Raw genomic sequence first — 20,008 nt, 5'->3', positions numbered from 1 at the left:
GGCTCCTATTTATTATGTAGAAAAAAATTAAATTTACAAACTGCCATGGTGAGATTTGAACTTATGTTCTTCTCTAGTTTTAGATCATGACTCTAATTCAGTGACATAATCACTACCATATCCTCACTATGTTTCCATCTCAAGCTCAATGATGCAAGGTTGTGTCTGGAATCAAATCTGATCCCTTGTTCAATGTTATACTGTTTGCAGTATTTAAAAAATGGCAGCATAAGTACATCCTGAGGCAAGAGGTTTGAGACCAGCTGGAGGTGTAATGTCTCATCACTTGGTTTTCGCCTGGTATAGTATGACTCCAGTTGAATCAGAGCTGCATTTAAAAAGTTACTTTTAAACTTTTGTAAAAAATAAGTAGCTATCTGAATCTAATTTGTATACTTGTGAACAAGTATCTGTGCATGCACATAAACTTTCCTGAATGTAGTTCCTTTTTCAGTAACTTGGAAATGTTGGCGCCTCATCATCACGGCAATGTAGTAAACTTTCCTGTAGGATTATGAATATGTGTGGAGATACACATACTTAATGATTTCCAGCTTTGTTGCTGGAACTTCATAATATATATTCCAATGTTTTATCCTGGTTAATGATAGATTACCATTTAAACTTATACTGTTTCAGTTGTAATCATTAAATCCTCCTTTGTTAATGTCTGAATTTATAGAAAAAGTCCAGTAGATAACTTTGGATTGGTTGTATATAAATGATGAATCAGCATTTATTGCAGAGGAAATCATGGAAAAGTACCTTTTTATTGGTAAAAATGCCAATACATTGTAATAGTTGTTTATTAACAATTTGTCTTAAAGAAAGATAACTTGCAATCATATAGTGCCTTTCATCACCTTAGGATGTCCCAAAACCCCCTACAAACATTGAGGTACTTTGAAGTGTAGTCACTGTTGTAATGTTGGAATTGTGATGGGAAGAATTGTGCACTGCAAGGCCTTACAGACGGCAAAGTGTTAATGACAAGATCATCTGTTTTAGTGATGTTGTTAGAGAGATAAATGTTGACCAGGATACAAGATTTGAGCCCAAAACCAGAACTTGAACTTGTAACCTAGACTGACTTCTCTATAATGTTGAGTTAGTATGGTGGTGTTTCAGGCGTGCCATCCATTCTTGGGGCAGAATTTTACGCTGATTGGGCAGGTGCGCGCCCGACCTGATCCAGTGTGAAATCGTGTGAGATGGCATCGGGCGAATGTCCTGACGTCATGCTGCGTTCACGCAATATTTCGGTCAACGGGTGCACTTCTGACTTCTGCGCGCACCTGCCGACAATTAAGAGGGAAATTAAACCCATTAGCAGCGCAGTTGTCTTCAATTTTTCATTGCCCGTCCAACCTTATGGTTGGCGGATGGGCGAATTGGCCAGGCAGCCTTTACATTTTTCATCAAACCTCATCCACGGGTGGGATAAGGTTTCTGTAATGAAATAAAATATAAATAAAGTTCTGTGGACAGCGTTTTCTGTAGCTAAATTTTCAGGTGATTTATTATGATGCATGGACACTTTCTTTCAGCTTTTGAAACCTTTATTTTTGATCTTTCAGGACTTCAGCTCCCTGAGGCAACTCTCTGCCTTCAGGGAGCTCTCTCTCAGCGCTGGCCCGTGCCCACGTCGATGTCAGTGCCTGCCCTTCTCCCACCCCCACCCTGGCAGTGCTGAGCTACTCAGTGCATGCTTCACGCTGGCTGGCCATTAATTGGCCAGCCAGCGTGAAATTGTGCTCGGGGGGTCGATCGCAGTCAGTGGTCCGTTCCCCGGCCGATCCTGGGCTCACTGATCGTGCCCGCCTGCCGACCTAAAAATTCAGGCCTTAGAGTTGGATAGCTCTGCAGTGGCTCTCAGGTCAGTTTGAAGTTGCGTCATACTGTCCCTCAGTATTCCAGATGTCCTTGTTCAAAAAAGGATGTAAGTATAAACCCAGCAACTTAAAGGAGGTCAGTTTAACCTCGTTGGTAGAAAAGCAATTAGAAACGATAATCTGGGACAAAATTAACAATCACTTGGATAATGTGAATTAATTAAGGAAATCCAGGGATGGTTTGTTGAAGGCGAATCATGTTTAATTAATTTGATAACATTTTTTGATAAGTTAACAAGAGGGTTGTTGATAATGCAGTTGATGTTTTTATGGATTTCTAAAAGGTGTTTGACAAAGTGCCACATAATGGATGTACCAGCAAAGTTGAAGCCCGTGGAATAAAAGGGACAGTGGCAACATGGATACAAAGTTGGCTGAGTGACAGGATACAGAGCAGTGGTGAACGGTTGTTTTTCGGGCTGGAGGAAGGTATACATTGGGATACTCCAGGGGCCAGTACTAAGACCACTGCTTTTCTTGATCTATATTAATGACCCACACTTGGGTGTAGAATTTCAAAATTTGCAGATGACAAAATTAGAAAGTATTTTGAACTGTGAGGAGAATAGTGATAGGCTTCAAGAGGACATAGATTGGTGCAATGGTGGACATGCATGGCGGATGAAATTTACTGTTGCAAGTGTGAAATGATGGGTCAGAACTTCCACGGAGTGGCAATCAGAGCCAGATTGCCACTCCGCTTCTAGTTTCTTACCTCGAAATCCAGGTGATCTTTTCTTGCCCGACCTTCCGACTCAAGCCAGGTGAGAAATGTGTAGGACATTGCGCCCCTGAGGTAATTGCCAGGCAAACCTTACCTGGGGACTTCCTGCGGTGGGGAGGGTTCCGCAGCGCATCTTTGCGGTACCCCCCATTTACGGCTTCCAGAAATTCAGAAGTTATGGGCTGATATTTTGGTAGGAAGAATGAGGAGAGGTACAGTTCTAAAGTTCACAATTCAGGAAGGCTTTAGAGAGATTGCAGAAAAAAATCAATGGTTTCAGAGAAGAGGGACTTGAGTTACATGGAAGATTGGAGAAGCTTGAGTTCTTGGAAAAGAGGAGTCTTGATAAAGGCATATGAGGGTATAGACAATGTAGATAGAAGCAGTGTCCATTGGTAGAAGGGTTGAGAACCAAAGGACACCAATTTAAGGTAATTGGCAAAAGAGCCAGAGGCAACATGAATAAAAATGCTTTCATGCAACAAGTGGTTAGAGTCTGGAATTCACTGCCTGAGAGTGTGCTGGAGGCAAATTCAATTATGGCTTCAATAGGGGATTGGATAAACACCTGAAAGAAGAAAATTTGTGGGGCTATGAGGAACAGGCTGGGGGGTGAGGCTCACTGAAAAAGAGGCATAACCTCAAAATTAGAACTAGGTTATTCACAGGTGATGTCAGGAAGCATTTCTTTACACAAAGGGTAGTGGAAAAGTACTAAACTGCCTTTTCACATTTAAAATTTAAAATTCTATTGCAGCTAGGCCAAAACTGGAATATTATGAAATTCAGGTGATCTTGGTCTACTGAAAAAATTGGTGAATCAGTAACTGGTCAATGAGATTAAAGCAATGTTATATTGGTCATATTGACTTAATGGAACATGAAAACCCAACACACTAGTGTTAGCTGGCTACATAACTGCCACATTAAAAACCACTGATGTACACTTGCTTTCCTTTAATTATTCTGTGTGGGGAATTCTTGTCCTAACTTCCAAATGACTATGACCGCTAATGTGAGAAAATGGTGCTAGCTTTGCAGAAAATGTTTGACTGTCGCTATACAGTTATAGAATGAATACTTATATAAGTTAACAAGTGCAGCATTTCCTGATCTGTCAGCCTCTTGCGATGCCCTCACTGAGCAACTGAGGTACAAGGATCCAAGTTTGAAAAGATCCAGCGATATGTTGTTTAAACATTTATGAAAGAACGTTATTGCATAATCACACAATCTTGCCTTTTAAGAGCAGGCCACTGGCAAATGCAATTTCCTCCAAATTTTGAAAAATTAGCTTTTTGCCCTAACTCTTAAGTATATTCAGAGCCAAATTCAGCTGAATTAGATGTTTGAAGAATATTGTAAAACAAAAGCAAACAAAAATTACTTTTAAAGATAATCCATCCACTTTACTCTGTTATTTTGGTGACTTAGTTTTTGACCAATGTCAAGAAGTAAACTTTACTGCTAGAATTATTTAAATCTAGACATACACTTTCAGAATTGTCCACAAGGTGGGGTTATTGATTGGAATGTTTTTTTAAAACAAATCTTGAGAGCAGTAATTGACACTAATGCCTGATTTTGTGCTGAGGTTCTTCCAGTCTCCCACCATAATACATCAGTGGAAACTCCAGAGAAATGGTGCTGAAATTATGACAGAAGGTTGGGAGAACTACCGTATAAATTTCACCTAGGTCTCCATTTTAATAACAATTTTGTTTTGTAAGTATTTACAAAACAATTTTTCTACATTAAAGATAGAATGGAAATATGAGTTGTAGTTGTATTTATCTTTATGGTCTTTGAGCTGGATCTTGCAGTCAGCGATAAAACAACCGCACTTGCTGCTGACTTTGAAAAAAACTGCTTAAAATGGTTTAGAGATCTCTGGTATGGATTTCCCCTTTCATAATAGCATTTTAAATCTGGCACCAAGTCGAAGGGATCTCCATATCCCCAACGTCAGTGATGTCAGCAAGTAGTGTACACAGCCAATCAGATTGAAGCATTCCTACAAACACCATACCGGGAAGTTAAAAGCAGTTATTATTATCACTTTTAAAGTAAATATTCAGATAGTAAAATAAATAATATTTTAATCTGTATCTTATTCTAATAATATAATCTTAAAAAAATATTAGATTTTTAAAATATTATAATGGAGAAATTTGACATTCCAAAAATATAAAATTAGCTTTTCAGTAAGTGTATTTAGCTGCTATTCTAAACCTGATTGCACTGTTTAAAAATCCCATTACACCTCATTCAACAATGTGTAACGCTTTTCAAGGGTTTTTATAGAGAGGCTAACAGCATGGACGTGTCAGCATTCATCAATTCACTGCTTAAGGATTGCACTCTGGGGGTGGAGGAACTTTCAACAACAGACTGACTGGAGAAGCATAGAATCACAGACAGCAACTTCTGGATTTCCTTGTAATTCTGCGTGTGTGTGTGGACTCCCAAAGTTGCTCTCAGTTTCAGTGGACTAAAAATGACTAATGCTGACAGTTTTTCCATCATTACTACTGCAAAAGCTGGGATGATCTCTGTCTTACACTATCTCTGGTTATTGGGTGGGTTAATATCCTAGTCCCTCGGCACTTTCAGGATTATATCTTGCTGCTAGAAGTGCATGTGTAACCAAGAATTACTTGACTTTGGCATCTCATCACAATGGCTACGCTGATGTTGTTTAATTCTTTATGGGTGTAAAGGTGTGTGGCTTATTCTAAGGCATAGCTGGTGGAATTCTGGTGCTGCGCAATTGTATAACTCTTTTATGGTGATTAGACTATTGAGTATTCATACTATTTAGTTTTCTATCCAAGCAATGCTTATAATTATCTGTACATTTTTTTTTGTATTACATTTAGTGCCAAGCAATTGAAATATCCTGGGGTCTTCAGCAGTCAGCATTTCTAAGTTGGGTAGAACGGAGACATACTGGATTTGAAGGAGAAAACATTGCAGAGATCAATAGGCAACTGGGAGAAAAACTTGGGCTCCAAAATGGAGAACAGGTCTGTAAGGCAGTGACTTTCCAATTTACATTTTTTAATTGCTTAGTAATCACTTACTTAAAGATGAGTATTTTTTGGATTATCTATCTCCTCCACTTTGCTTGTAATATTTTACCTATTGGTTCTAATTATAATCTCTGATTTAACTCATTATTATTGAAAATATTTCAATCCTTGCTTTTTAAGATCTTCTCGTACACTAACCCAGTAGTTTTCAACCTTTTATAAAAATAAAATACTGCAGGATGCTGGAGATCTGAAATAAAAACAGAAAGTGCTGGAAAACTTCAGCAGATCTGATAGCACTTGTGGAAAGAGAAGCAGAGTTAATGTTTCAAGTCCAAAATGACTCTTCTTCGGAACTCAACCTTTTTTTGGTAAAGGAGCCCTATAATATGCTGTGAAATTCTGTGGAATCCCAACCCTCTCTCCCTCCTCTGCTCTCACTGTCTTTCATACGAGGGTTTCCAATCTCTACTCTTGAAGAACTCGCTTTGGAATCTTCTCCCAAATGACGCTTTCTCTCAGACGCCTTTCACAAAGGTCCATCTCCAGGGTTTCGAACACTCCTTCTGGTGATCCTCTCCCCTGGATCGCCACATGCAGTCAAGCTTCCTTCCACGCATCCTCTCTTATATCCTCAGCTGTGCCACTGAATGTGCTTCACATGCCCATAGCAAAGAGTTACAGACCTTTGGCTGTCTTCTTGGATCTTCTGGCTTCTCACAAGCCTATTATGCTTTAAATATGTGCCCTACAGCTTTCTCCCTTTAAACTTGGAGCCTTTCTCTGCTCCTCACTCTTCACATAACAGGACCTCTTCCAGATTCCTGTTCTTTCCCTTTGACTAGAAGGTCTTCTCGAGATCCCCGTCTTCTGTTCTTTGGGGAAACCTTCTTCCTTCTGTTCCCTCCCGTCCAACTTCTTGCTCCTGTTTCCAACTTTAGTTTGGGACTTGCTATCTGCCCCTCTCCTATGCTGCTTCTGCTGGCAACTCCTTTCAGCTGAACTAAAACTACTTTTTCTGTTTTTCCCTGTCTCTGTGTGGGCCTCCTGTTGCTCAGCAACAGCCCAGTTTTTTCTGACTCGTGTTTGTTTTAACTCCCCTTCATTATGATGCAGGCATCTTTTAAAGTGAAACTAACACTCAAGTTCCCCCCTTAACACACCGTTACAGGAACACAAATTAAACTTAAACTAAAAGCTAAAACTCATTCCTAACACCCACAAATACAAATATAACTTACTTAAACTATCTCTAATACAAGCATACTTTAGCTTTGCTGCTTTCTTTTCTGCTATCAAAAGTTGTCTTTAAACTGCTAACCCTGTTTCTTTTGTTTTCTGTTTGCTGTCCAACATCCTGTTAAGTTCTCTCTGATTGGTATAATGTAAAAGCATTGTGTTTTTAGTTTTGTGATGAAACAATTAATTTAAATTTGTTTTCTGTGATTCAGGTATTTCTTAGGCCCTGTGCACAAGTCTCCTCATGTCAACAAGCTGTGGTGGAACCCCTTTCACCTAGTGACTGGGAAATATTGGTACTGTATTATTTTTTTAACTGCTTTTTACAAAAGATAATCCGATAATGTGCAGTTTATAAAGATACATGTATATGATACTACATTTTAGATTTATTCCACACATTCTAAATAGGAGATATACAATGGATTTCCCTAGTTTGAGACTACTAAAACTGCAGATATTTGGAAATCATTGGAAGGACACATGTTTAGTCACAATGCTATGTAATTCTCATAGTTCAAATGGATGCAGTATGAAATTTCACAAGCCCAGCATTATCCTGTACTGAAGCTACAATGAAAACACCTGGTTTAACATTTTCTTTTTATTTCTTTAGTTCACTTAAACTTATTCATATTGGTACTATTTGCTACAAAGTGGAATATTTGCTTTTTAAATTTTTTATGATGATTGCTTACAGTCAAATACCATACAGATAATAATCCCGGACTACTCTTCCGTGATTTTTGCAGGAGCTGCATAGTACATCACTTGAAAGGCATATTATGGACCAGATCAGAATAGTCTTTCCTGGAGGAATATTTCCAATATGGGTAGGGAAGCATACTGTGATATATATTGAAGTTGGTAAGTAAGTTAAATGTAAATCAATGAAAAATGGTGTTGCTTCATTATTTATATTCATATGCCTTATTAAGCTAGTATAGTGACAGTAGTGCCAACCCCACCATCCCATAAATAAAAAGCTAAACTCTGAATTTCAAGAGATTTGGCTGCCTACGTGAATCTTGGAAAGCATGTTGCCTCCGTGGTGCCAAGGTCAAGGATGTCACTGAGTGGCTGCAGAGCGCTCTGAAAGGTTAGGGTGAATAACCAGAGGTCGTGATCCAAATTGGTACCAACGACATAGATAGGAAGAGGGATAAGGTCCTGCAGGCAGCTAGGAAAGCTAGGGGAAAAAGACTAGCAAGCAGGACCTCAAAGGTAGTAATCCCTGCATTACACCTGGTGCCACGTTCTAGTGAGTATGGAAATAGGAAGATAGAGCAGATGAATGCGTGACTGGATGGTACAGGAGGGAGGGCTTTAAATTCCTGGGACAATGGGACAGGTTCTGAGGGAGATGAAAGTTGTACAGGCTAGATGGATTGCACCTGAACAAGTGAGTAGCAGACTGAATATAGAAAGTTCAAAGGGGAAATTAAAAAAAAATAAGAGAAGCAAAGATAGTTTGACAAGAGGCTAACAGCTAACATGATAGGAAACCAAAATTTTCTATAGACATATACATAGTAAAAGGGTGGTAAATAGAGGAGTGGAGCCAATTAGGGATCAAGAAGGAGATTTATGCATGGAGACAGAGAGCATGTTGAGGTACTAAATGAATACTTTGAACCTGCCTTTCCCAAGGAAGCAATGTCATTGCATGATGGGTTGCTAGTGTTTGGGGAGGGTTTAAACTAACTTGGCAGGGGGGATGGGATCCAGGAGGTAGCATTAGAGAGGAAAAACAAGGTGCTCAAAGAATTGGGAGAGACAAATAATACTAGAGTAAGAAATAGTGGGGTCAGAGTAAGAGGGAATGCAATAAGGCATAAATTAGGTTTACTGTGCATGTATGTGAACAAAGTGTGGTAAATAAGGTTGGTGAACTGCAAGTGCAGATAGCCAAGTGGGAATATGATGCTGTGATAAGGGAACTGGCTCAAAAAAGAATACTAAATATTCCTGGATACAAGGTGTTCAGGAAAGATAGTGAAAGGAAGAAAGGAGGGGTTTGGAAATATTGACTAAGGAGAATATTACAGTGCTAGAGTGAGAGGATGTCCTAGAGGGGTCAAGAACAGAATCTATTTAATTAGAGTTTAAAAATTGCTGGGTGCATTCTATAGGCCACTAACTATTGGGAAGGATATAGGGGAGCACCTTTGCTAGGAAATTAGCATAGTTATAATTGGGGACTGGAATTATCCTAATATAGACTGGGATAATACTAGTGTAAATGACAGAGGGAAAATAGTTTCTTAAGTGTGTTCAGGAGAATTTTCTAGATCAGTATGCTTCTGGTCCAATGAGGAAGAAGGCATTGCTGGATAGGTGCTAGGGAATGAGGTTGGTCAGGTGGATCAAATGTCACTAGCGGAACATTTAGGAGACAGTGATCTTAGTATCATAAGATTTAGGTTAGCTATGGAAAAGGACAAGGAACAATCCAGAGTAGAAATAATTAATTGGAGATGGGTCAATTTCAGTGGTGTGAAAACAAAATCAGGCCCAGGGTAAATTGGAATCAGAGATTGGCAGGCAAAATTGTAATGGAAAGAGGGTATAGTTCAGTATGGTTGAGGTACATTCCCACACGGAGGAAAGGTAGGACAAACAAAGTCAAAGCACCCTAGATGATGAAGGTAAGATGAAGCAGAAAAAAATGCATATGACACATGTCAGGTTGATAATACAAGTGAGAAGCAGACAATCTAGAAAGTTCAAAGGGGAAGTGAAAATGCAATAAGGTAAGCAAAGAGATTATAAGAAGTGATTGACAGCTAACAGAAACCATAAGTCTTCTATAGGCATATAAATTGTAAAACGGTGGTAAATGGCCAATTCGGGACCAAGGACGAGATTTATGCACAGAATGGGGGGCATAGCTGAAGTACTAAATTACAACTTTGCCAAAGAAGGGGATGCTTCCAATGTAATAGTGAAAGAGCAGATAGTTGAGACACTGGATGGGCTAAATATTGGTAAAGTGGGAGTATTAGAACGGCTGCCTATACTTAAAAGTTGATAAATCACCAGGAGCAGATCAGATACATCTGAGGAAACTGCAGGATGCAAGGCTGGAAATTGTAGAGGCATTGCCATAATCTTCCAATCCTCCATAGATACAGGGATACTGCCAGAGGACTGGAGAATTGCAAATATGTTCTTGTTCAAAAAAGAGTGTAAAGATAAGATCAACAATTACAGGCCAGTCAGTTTAATCTTGGTGGTGGGAAAGCTTTTAGAAATGATAATCCAGGATAAAATTAATAATCACTTGGAGAAATGTGGATTGATTAAGGAAAGTTAGCATGGATTTGTTACGGGTCAATGATATTTAGCTAACTTGATTTGAGTTTTTTGGTAAATTAAAGGAGAGGATTGATGAGGGTAATGCTTCTGTTGTGATGTACATGGACTCCTAAAAGGTGTTTGATAAATTACCATACAAGAGGCTTGATAGCAAATTTAAAGCCTATGGACTAAAAGGAACAGTGACAGCATGGATACAAATTGATAGGAAAGAGGGAGTAGTGGTAAATGGTTGCTTTTTGGACTGGAGGAAGGTATGTATTGGAGTTTCCCAAGAATCTGTATTAGGACCACTGCTTTTCATGATCTCTATTAATGACCTAGACTTGGGTGTGCAGGGCTCAATTTCAAATTTTGGGAATGACAAAACTTGGAAGTATTATGATCTGTGAGGAGGGCAATGAGGACATTGACAGGCTGCTGGAATGGGTGGACATGTGGCAGATTAAATTTAATGCAGAGAAGGGTGAAGTGTTACATTTTGGGAGAAAAAACAAGAAGTGGCAATATAAACTAAAGGATACAATTCTAAAAGGGGTGCAACAGCAGAGGGATGTGAAGGTATATGTGGACAAGTCATTGAAGGTGGCAAGGCAGGTTGAGAAAGTGGTTAATAATGTATTCTGGATCCCGGGCTTTATAAATAAAAGTATAAAGTACAAAAGCAAGCAAGTTGTGGTGAACCTTTATAAATCACTGGGGTACAACTGGAGTCGCCACAGGCAGGAATTATACAGTAAATGGCAGAACCCTTAAGTGCATTGACGGGCAGAGGGATCTGGGTGTATAGGTCCACAGGTCACTGAAAGTGACAACACAGGTGGATAAGGTAGTCAGGAAAGCATATGGCAGGCTTGCCTTCATCGGCAGGGGTATTGAGTATAAAAGCTGGGAAGTCATGCTGCAGCTGTATAGAACCTTGGTTAGGCCACACTTGGAATATTGTGTGCAATTCTGGTCGCCACATTACCAGAAGGATATGGAGGCGTTGGAGAGGGTGCAGAGGAGGTTTACCAGGATGCTGCCTGGTCTGGAGGTTATTAGCTATGAGGAGAGGTTGGAGAAACTCGGATTGTTCTCACTAGAACAACGGAGATTGAGGGGCGACTTGATAGAAGTTTACAAAATTATGAGTGGCATGGACAGAGTAGATAGTCAGAAGCTTTTTCCCAGGGTGGAAGAGTCAATTACTAGGGGACATAGATTTAAGGTGAGAGGAGAAAACTATAGAGGAGATGTGCGGGGCAAGTTTTTTACGCAGAGGGTAGTGAGTGTCTGGAATTCGCTGCCAGAGGTGGTGGAAGCAGGTACGATAGTGGTGTTTAAGAGGCAGCTTGACAAATACATGAATAGGATGGGAATATGACGGGTAATATGATCGGCGCAGGCTTGGAAGGCCGAAGGGCCTGTTCCTGTGCTGTACTTTTCTTTGTTCTTTGTTCTTGTTCTAATATGTCCACTTCTGGGTGCCACACTTTAGGAAGGATGTGGAGGCATTAGAGTGGGTGCAGAAAAGGTTTACAAGAATTGTCCCAGGGATGAGAGACTTCATTTATTAGAGAAACCAGGACTCTTCTCCCTAGAGAAGGGAAGGTTGTGAGGAGATTTAATAGAGGTGTTCAAGATCATGAAGGTTCTGGACAGAGTAGATAGGGAGAAACTGTTCCCATTGGCAGAAGTGGTAAGAACCAGAGGATACCATGATGACCTCAGCTGAGTTTACCCCTGGACAAGCCTGATCCCAGGGTGGAAACGTTACTTTTATTTTTGTATAGATATGTGGAGAGTAGCTGTTGAACAGAGTCACAGGAGTCAGCTGATGAACTTTTAACAAAAGAATAAAACATTTATTCAACAAGAAAAGATGAACTATATTACAATACTCCTTCACCCATAACTATACCTTTAAAGATATATACAGATTTGTAGGGATAACACAAGTTACAAAAGCTATCTTATACTTTAATATTCACAGTAAATACACAGTCCATGTAAACCTATGGCAACCTGTGGTCAGACTAACCATACACTGAAACTAAGTGACAGATACCACCTCAACCAGATGCTGTGGATCTCTCATCAACTACGCCCCCACCCCCCAGACGCTTGTCACACCGTGAGCCAACTGGTCTCACCGAACTCCATCTTTCACACGAGGGTTTCCAATCTCCAGTTTCCAAGAGCTCACCTTGGAATCTTCTCCGAAACCGATGCTTTCTCTCAGATGCCTTTCACAAGGGTTCGGCTCCTAGGTTTCGAACTCTCCTCCTGACTGTTCCTCCCCCTGGGTGACCACATGCATTCAAGCTGTCTTTCATGCACTCTCTCTCACTGACCCAGCCGTTAACAGTACACCATTGCTTCACATGCCCAGTCACAGACCTTCAGTTGTCTCTTTGGACCTACTAGTCTCTTACAAGCTGTACTCGCTTTAGATCTGCTCTCTGCAGCTTTTGTCTCTTTAAATCTGAAGCTTCAAGCCTTTCTCTCTGCCCCTCACTCTTAACTTCCCTTAACAGGACCTTTTCCAGATTCCAGTCCTTCCTCTGACTAGAAGGTTTTCTTGGGACTTTATCCTGTTCCACTCCCCTGGATTTTGGGGTCTTTTCTTTAGCTTGGGACTGGCTATCTGTCCCCTTTGCTCCAGCCTCTCCTGGCAGTTTCAAAACCAACTGAACTCAAACAGCCTCCAAAATCAAACTGCTGTTTCCCTTCTGTGTGTGTGTCTGTCGAGGAGGCCAGTCACTTTGATGTCCCTTCCTCCTGTAGTCTTCAGTGGCTGACTAATCCACTCCGACTGCAGCCCTGAGTCCTGGGAGCAGTGTCTCTTTAAGTCAAATTTCTGGCTCCATCCAGCCTTTCGAGACTTAGTTCACATTTTCTCAAAACAATGATTCTGGAAAAACATGAATCCTTATCATTTCTCCTCACAGGCTCTGCAAGGCTTTGATGACTTCACAATCCTAGCTGTTAACACATCTTTTGATGGTGTCTTCCCTTCTGCCATCAGGTTGTAGTCCATCAAACAAACTCCATCTCCTGTTGCACCCTCATGTAAGGCCACTCTTGTCTTGGCATGTAGTTCAAGGGTCATTGGGGTCAAAATACAGTAAGAACAGTTCCTCTTTTTAAGCAATGAAAAAATCTCTTTTTTTAGTGGCATATCTAGAAAAAACAATGTTCAGTCAAAACAACACCTGTGTGATAATGACACGCAAGGAAAAAAAATCCTTTGGGGAAAAAGTCCAAATCTATATAATAATATTACTGATTATATAATTTATCAATATTCAAAGCACAATCACATCTAGGTTTAAATTAATGTCTACAAAGTATGTTTTTGAATATTGAATAACTTTAAATATTCAACAAAGGCTTAAAAGCAAGAGCAAAGCAGAAATAAAATGCAAAAATATAAAATTGCAAAAATTAGTGGCTGTAGGCCCCAGGCTTGCAAACGATGGGACATGGGTCTTCATCTATGTTCCCACACCGAGCTTCTGATTTCAATTATTTCATTGTGGGCTGTTTAAAGGTGGAGGCCAATCATCTTCTACAGGGAGGAAAAGGAGAAAAAAGAATTATTGCACCGATAATATTTTAAAGGGACCATTTCAGTATTGTGGAAGCTAGGATAGTCCTACCTCCGCAGAGTCAGGACGTTATGAGTTCAAATTCCGCTGTAGAGAATTGAGCACAAAATTTAGACTAATACTCCAGCTCATTATAGAGGGAATACTGCACTGTCAGAGGTACCATCTTTCAGATAAGATGTTAACCTGAGGCTCTGTCTGCGCCCTCAGGTGGATTTAAAAGATCCCATGGCACTATTTTGAAGAAGAGAAGGGGAGTTCTCCCTGGTGTCCTGGTCAATATTTATTCCTTAACCAAGACCACTAATAACTGATTATCTTGTCATTATTACATTGTTGTTTGTGGGACTTTGCTGTGCACAAATTGTTTTTTTTTTAAAACATTACAGCAGTAACTATACTTCAAAAGAACTTAATTGGCTGTAAAGTGCCTTTGGGTGGCCTTGCGTCATAACAGTGCAATATAAATGCATTTTTTTTTCTTTCATGTGAATTATATATCTTTCTTTTCTTGGTCTAGGTTCCCTAATGCCTGCTGCTGCATATGGAAGGTTAGAGCCCTTCACTGAACTCATTGTGTCACCTAAACTGCGGCAAATTGAAGGAAATTCTTTTGTTGGAAACAGTATTTTAAATAAAGAGCTTAACTTGGGCAGCAACAAAATGCATAATGAAAATTTAGAAAAACCTAGGATTGAGCATCCTTCCAAGGGGCCACATAATCAACACAGAATGAATGAAAAACATGTAACGGAAAATCAAGACTTTTTTAACAGAAGCATCATGTCAAATCTATGGCATATGATAAAAAATCTTCTCTTGGTAAACTCAGATGTTCCAGAACAACTTCCTTCCAAAGCTGTTTGCAAAGACACTTTTTTAAACACTATTTCCATGTCCTTTGAAATAGACTCAACATTCAGAGTGTGTAAGAGATTCCCTTATAACTTAGAAATATACAGCTCAGTACCGTGGAATCAAAGGCAGCCTGATACAGTTCATATCTTTCCTTGGCATCAAGATATGCTTACTCTGGATAACAGTGATACACAGATTATTTATGGAAAACTGACAAAACTTTTGTCATATAGACAACAAAAAGAAATATCCAAGCAAAATCTACAAACAGAGAAGAAAAATATTGTCCGTGTTGGAAGTGACACAAAAACAGGAGTTAGTGAAGCAGAAGATGAATCCTGCATCATTAAAATAATCTGTCACGGGTGTGAACATTTAAAGTGTACTAAGTCTGCAGGTTTTCACAGTGGAAAAGTTTGGGTTAGTATTGCATGTTGAGAATTGTGTTGCAATGTGTGTATCAGTTTGTGCCTGGTTTTACTATTAATGATCAAATAGGCCTTCTACAAAGTGCTTGATCCTAATAAAGCAGCTCTAGAACAATTATATGGTATAAACATCTTTACTTCATGTATTATGACCACAAAAATTGAGGGGTTTTATGTAATTAAATATGGTTGGTATTTCAGTTTCTCAATTACCAGTCTTTGGCTAATTTCTTTTTTTGTATTGTTGGCTTGTAGTCTTCTATAAAGTACAGGACAGGACAGCCTTGTCCACAAACCTTATGAATATCATAAGTGTTGTAGTCTTTTACGGTGTTCAGTGTTGGACCATAGGTCGTGGGATTGAACCCCATCCCAGCATTTGAATTCATAATTTAGGCTGACACTCCAGTGCAGTAATCAGAGCGCTGCATTTTTAGACATCCAATCTTTTGTTTGTACTCACCTGTTCAGTTGACAAGAAGATTGCTAAATAGCCTTATGACACTTCCTGCAGAAGAATGCAGAGTTTTGATGCCCTAGACATTCAGAACCATCAATGAAACCAAGCAACTAGTTATTTGTTTCATTGTTGGTAGTAAGTTGTGCTGCATTTGACAACATAATTATTTGTTATGTGAAGCTTTTGAGATGTTTTGGCATAAGATTGTACAGAAATGCAAATATATATTCTCTTTCCCCACTCTCATCCCTAAAATGAGATTTTTGGATGTGATCTTACAAACCTATCTGAATTACTGAGTTCAAAAGTAATTCACAGCTGGTGCTTGAATCAGCATTATAGTCAGTGTTGAACTGCTAAATTTACAGTTTAAAATTATATAAACATAATTAGAATATTTGATAATGGAATACATTTTCTATGTTCTTTTCCCATAATATCATTCTAAATATACTCGATGGATACATTTGGTTGTGTAATACTTATTACATAAGGTTTCTGCTTCTGAAAGCCCCTTGAGGACATTTAGAACTTGAGCATTAAACACTTTTATATTATGTGTTTAATATATATAAGTGGAAATGGAAAGCAACTATCTAATCAATTGAATGAAAACCATCACTTGTTTAACGGCCTTTAATATTAGCATTTTACAGATTATGTAAAAGAAATAAATATTAACCATAAAGAAATACTGCAACATGTTGCTGTTTGTTTCACTATTAGTCTCTTGTCAGATTCCAGATAGATTAAGAAAGAAGTTGAACATCGAAGTATCTGCTGCAGTCAGGATAAATTCGTTAAAATTAGATCCTTCCCTTCCGGCCAGAATTCAATTGCAACCCTTACAAACACTGGTGAGTTTTTTAGATTTATTCTTTCTCGGGATTTGGGTGTCTCTGAGAAGACCAGCACTTATTGCCCATCCCTAATTGCCCTTGAAAAGATGGTGGTGAGCCGCCTTCTTGAATCGCTACAGTCCATGTGGTGTAGGTACACCCACAGTGCTGTCAGGAAGGCTTTTGCGACAGCAAAGGAATGGTGGTAAAGTTCCAAATCAGGATGGTGTGTGGCTTGGAGGTGTTCCCATGCATCTGCTGCCCTTGTCCTTCTAGGTGGTAGTGGTCGTGGGTTTAGAAGGTGCTGGCGTAGTGGCCTTGGTGAGTTACTGCAATGTATCTTGGAGATGGCACACATTGCTGCCACTTTGCATCAGTGGCGGAGGGAGTGCATGTTTAAGTTGGTGGGTAGGGTGCCAATTAAGCCTGCTGCTTTGTCCTGGATGGTGCTGAGCTTCCTGAGTGTTGTTGGAGCTGCACTCTTCCAGGCAAATGGAGAGTACTCCATTACATTTGTGATTTGTGCCTTGTAGATGGTGGACAGGCTTTGGAGAATCAGGAAATGAGTTACTTGCTGCAGGATTCATAGCCTCTGACCTGCTCTTGTAGCCACAGTATTTATATGGCTGGTCCAGTTCAGTTTCTGGTCAATGGTAACGTGCAAGATGTTGATAATGGGGGGTTCAATTAAGCTAATGCCATTGAATGTCAAGGGGAGGTGGTTAAATTCTCCCTTGTTGTCATGTAGCAAAAAAAAAGTAAATACTTTACTACCCATTTTTTAAAAATGATATCTGCTTCTTCTATCCACTTCATTCTATAAGTGAGAGGAAAAGAAGAGGACATATTCCCCAGTACCTGCTGTTTCTATTTTTGGGCCGGTCCTAGGAACATTGAATACCTTTACTCACTATGAGGAATTTATAGAACAATTACCTAGAAGTGACTTTTTGAAAAGAAAATTACATGCATTTCTTGCATATTATCACTGTGCTGCAAAGCCACAATTATAACCTGAGTCTCAATTGCTGATAGGTCTACATACAAGACCAAATTAAGCTATTCTTATCTCGTTTTGTCACATTACTCTGAATTGTGAATTTGTGATTTTTTTGGGGGATGGGGTGTTCAACTAAGCCTGCGTTATTTTGCACTGTTTTGATCTATTTTGTAAGTTGCCCAAAATGTTATATGGTAACACTCCTGGCAATTGTGAAAACATTGCACATACGGTGGGAATTGACCGTAAGTTAAGTCTATGTGAAGAGGTATTGCAGTGAGTAATCTTAAGCTTAGAGGAAAAATGTTGAATCAGATTGGGGGAAAAAAATCTTATTTTATAAGGATGGATGCATATTGGAACATAATTCAGATAAACACTCAAGGGAGAGACAATTGTCGAGCTTTAGCCTTAAATTGCAGCATGTCTGAAGTCAGTAGTTAACTTATTTTAAGTAGAAAGTATATTCAATAAATCATACAAATTAAAATTAAATTATTTAACTTTTTAAGCATTCAAATATACTCTTTAGAAAGCAGTGGATTAAAAATTTTTTCCTCTTGTTCAGCCCCAGGATATTAAAGAAGATGATATTAAATCCTCCTTTCTTTCCTGGCTTAATGTTGTGAGCTCTGAGGAATTGCCATATTTTGCAACATTATCAAACCTTGTACAAATACCAATCGCTGAACGTAAGTGATGAATAATGGCACTGCATCAATTTGTGGTTTTGGTGTGTTTGCAAATTACTTATGTACTAAATACATTAATCTTGCATTCTTCTAGTAGTAATTGACTTGTAGGAAGATATGTTATTCTTAACAATGAAAAACAATGTGTTTAAGAGTTTCTCTTTTATGATGCTAAATGCTATTGATAGAGTTAAATGACTGACCTGAAGTTATTGCAGTTGTTATTACTACTGAACATAACGTCCCAGGATTCACGTGATTATTTATGTATTGGGTATGCTGCAAAACAATTACTTCAGAGTTCAAGACAACCAGCTAATCTTTAGCACAGACTATTGAAATAATTTATTGGTTATTTCTACAAATTGTTTAGTCTTGTTTTAGATTCAAATTTTTCTAACCATCCTTTTTGAAGTGGGAGTTAAGCAGGGTCTTTTTGGGGTCAAGCTGATGACTCAGTTATTGTTACTTTTTAGAAATATGATTTTTTTTGTTTGGTGTTAAAACTAAAAATAGTATTTAGTGGATACTAAAACAATTATTTTGTGTTGCAGGAGAGATCGAGTTTATGCTGTTTGTAGAACAACTTGTAGCAAAGTCAAAAATTGAAGGGAACGTATGTTTTTTATTGTATCCCTATTTGGTTAAAGAAATATCTATAGAGGTAAATATACTGTAACCTCAAATTATTGATCATCGCTAATTATTCTTTTACAGTGCTACAGTCACTTTTTTGTTGGTAGAACCTAATGTTATTACATATTGCACTGAATGTTAATCAACCCCACCTACTGAGTAGTACTTATGTTGGTGTGGTGTGGGATGGATGCAGATCCAGTGTTGCTATTATTGACTTACATGCAAAGATACTTTTCTACCACTTTCTTTTCATTTACCAGCTTCTTCTCATACTGGCTGCTATTTTGTGCACACATGTACGGAGGCAATTGTGCTTTTTTTTAGAAAAGAATAAAATGTGTTAATATTTCCCTGTATACTAATATAAATGAGACAGCTCCGCTAATAATCTGTCCCCTAATAGATGAAAATATGGTACCACCAAAGATCATGGCGCACAGGTCGATTCGGCATATAAGACGACCCCATTTTTTGGAACCAAAAATCACGCTTTTGCACAAATTCGATGCAGAAGTTGCCCCCCCACCTTTTGAGCTATCAAATGCTATGCTCGTATTAGCAGTTGGCCTCAATTTTTTTCCCCAGAAATGTATAATTTACTTACCTTATACTGTAAATCGGCACATGAAATCAAGCAGGCAATGCGGACTGTGTTGCGAAGCTGATGCACAAGAGTTTAAGATATGCCCACACAGAGCAGACTGCACATGGAATGGCAAGTGGTGAACAGAAATAGGTCTTCCAGCAAAACGAAACTGCTTTGAAGCTAAGAGTTGTAACATTTGCTAACTCGCCAAAAAACTGCTGCAGCGAGGTAATTTGGTATGGTTGAAAAACTGGTGCAAAAATGGAAGAAGAAGGAACCCGCCCTGAAAAAGATGCCCAAGATCAAATGTGCCATCAGAACAGGAACCAGCCACTAACTTGATATTGAGAAATATGTATCGGAATGGTTACATTGTCACCAGAAATACAATGTGTGTATATATATATATATATGCATTTAAGTGGGCCAAATCAAAACCTGAGCCCAGCACAGGTTTCAGACCAATAGCTAGCTGGTGTAGCTGCTTTGTGGAATGCAACGGTATAGTGTTGTGGCAGAAGACCAAGATTGCTCAGAGACTACTAAAAGACCTTGATGCCAAAATTACCAGTTTCCAGCGATTCGTCATGAGACAGTTACAAAAAACACTAGGGGAAGAATTTTCGGGTCGGCGAGCGGGGGCGGGGCCCGTTCGCCAGCGCGTAAAATTATGCACGGTAACATCGGATGGGCGTCCCGATGTCACAG

The 20,008-nt window shown here is 39.1% G+C and overlaps 1 protein-coding gene across 4 annotated transcripts in view; it reads left to right on the top strand.

Annotated features, from left to right (window-relative positions):
• pex1 (peroxisomal biogenesis factor 1) overlaps positions 1–20,008 on the top strand; it is an 88,663-nt gene that overhangs the window by 2,077 nt on the left and 66,578 nt on the right. For 3 of the 4 annotated variants that reach the window (XM_078538913.1, XM_078538912.1, XM_078538915.1), the window contains exons 2-8: positions 5,496–5,642; positions 7,100–7,183; positions 7,640–7,754; positions 14,319–15,076; positions 16,282–16,401; positions 17,952–18,075; positions 18,630–18,739. In XM_078538913.1, coding sequence (XP_078395039.1) covers positions 5,496–5,642; positions 7,100–7,183; positions 7,640–7,754; positions 14,319–15,076; positions 16,282–16,401; positions 17,952–18,075; positions 18,630–18,739 — 1,458 coding nt within the window. The remainder of the gene's footprint in view (positions 1–5,495; positions 5,643–7,099; positions 7,184–7,639; positions 7,755–14,318; positions 15,077–16,281; positions 16,402–17,951; positions 18,076–18,629; positions 18,740–20,008) is intronic. The other variant, XM_078538914.1, reaches the window with a different exon arrangement.

This window comes from Cetorhinus maximus, chromosome 3, assembly GCF_964194155.1.
Source record: "Cetorhinus maximus chromosome 3, sCetMax3.hap1.1, whole genome shotgun sequence".
NCBI lineage: Eukaryota > Metazoa > Chordata > Chondrichthyes > Lamniformes > Cetorhinidae > Cetorhinus > Cetorhinus maximus.
The sequence above is the reverse complement of the archived record's forward strand: the minus strand, read 5'-3'. Positions and strand labels throughout refer to the sequence as shown.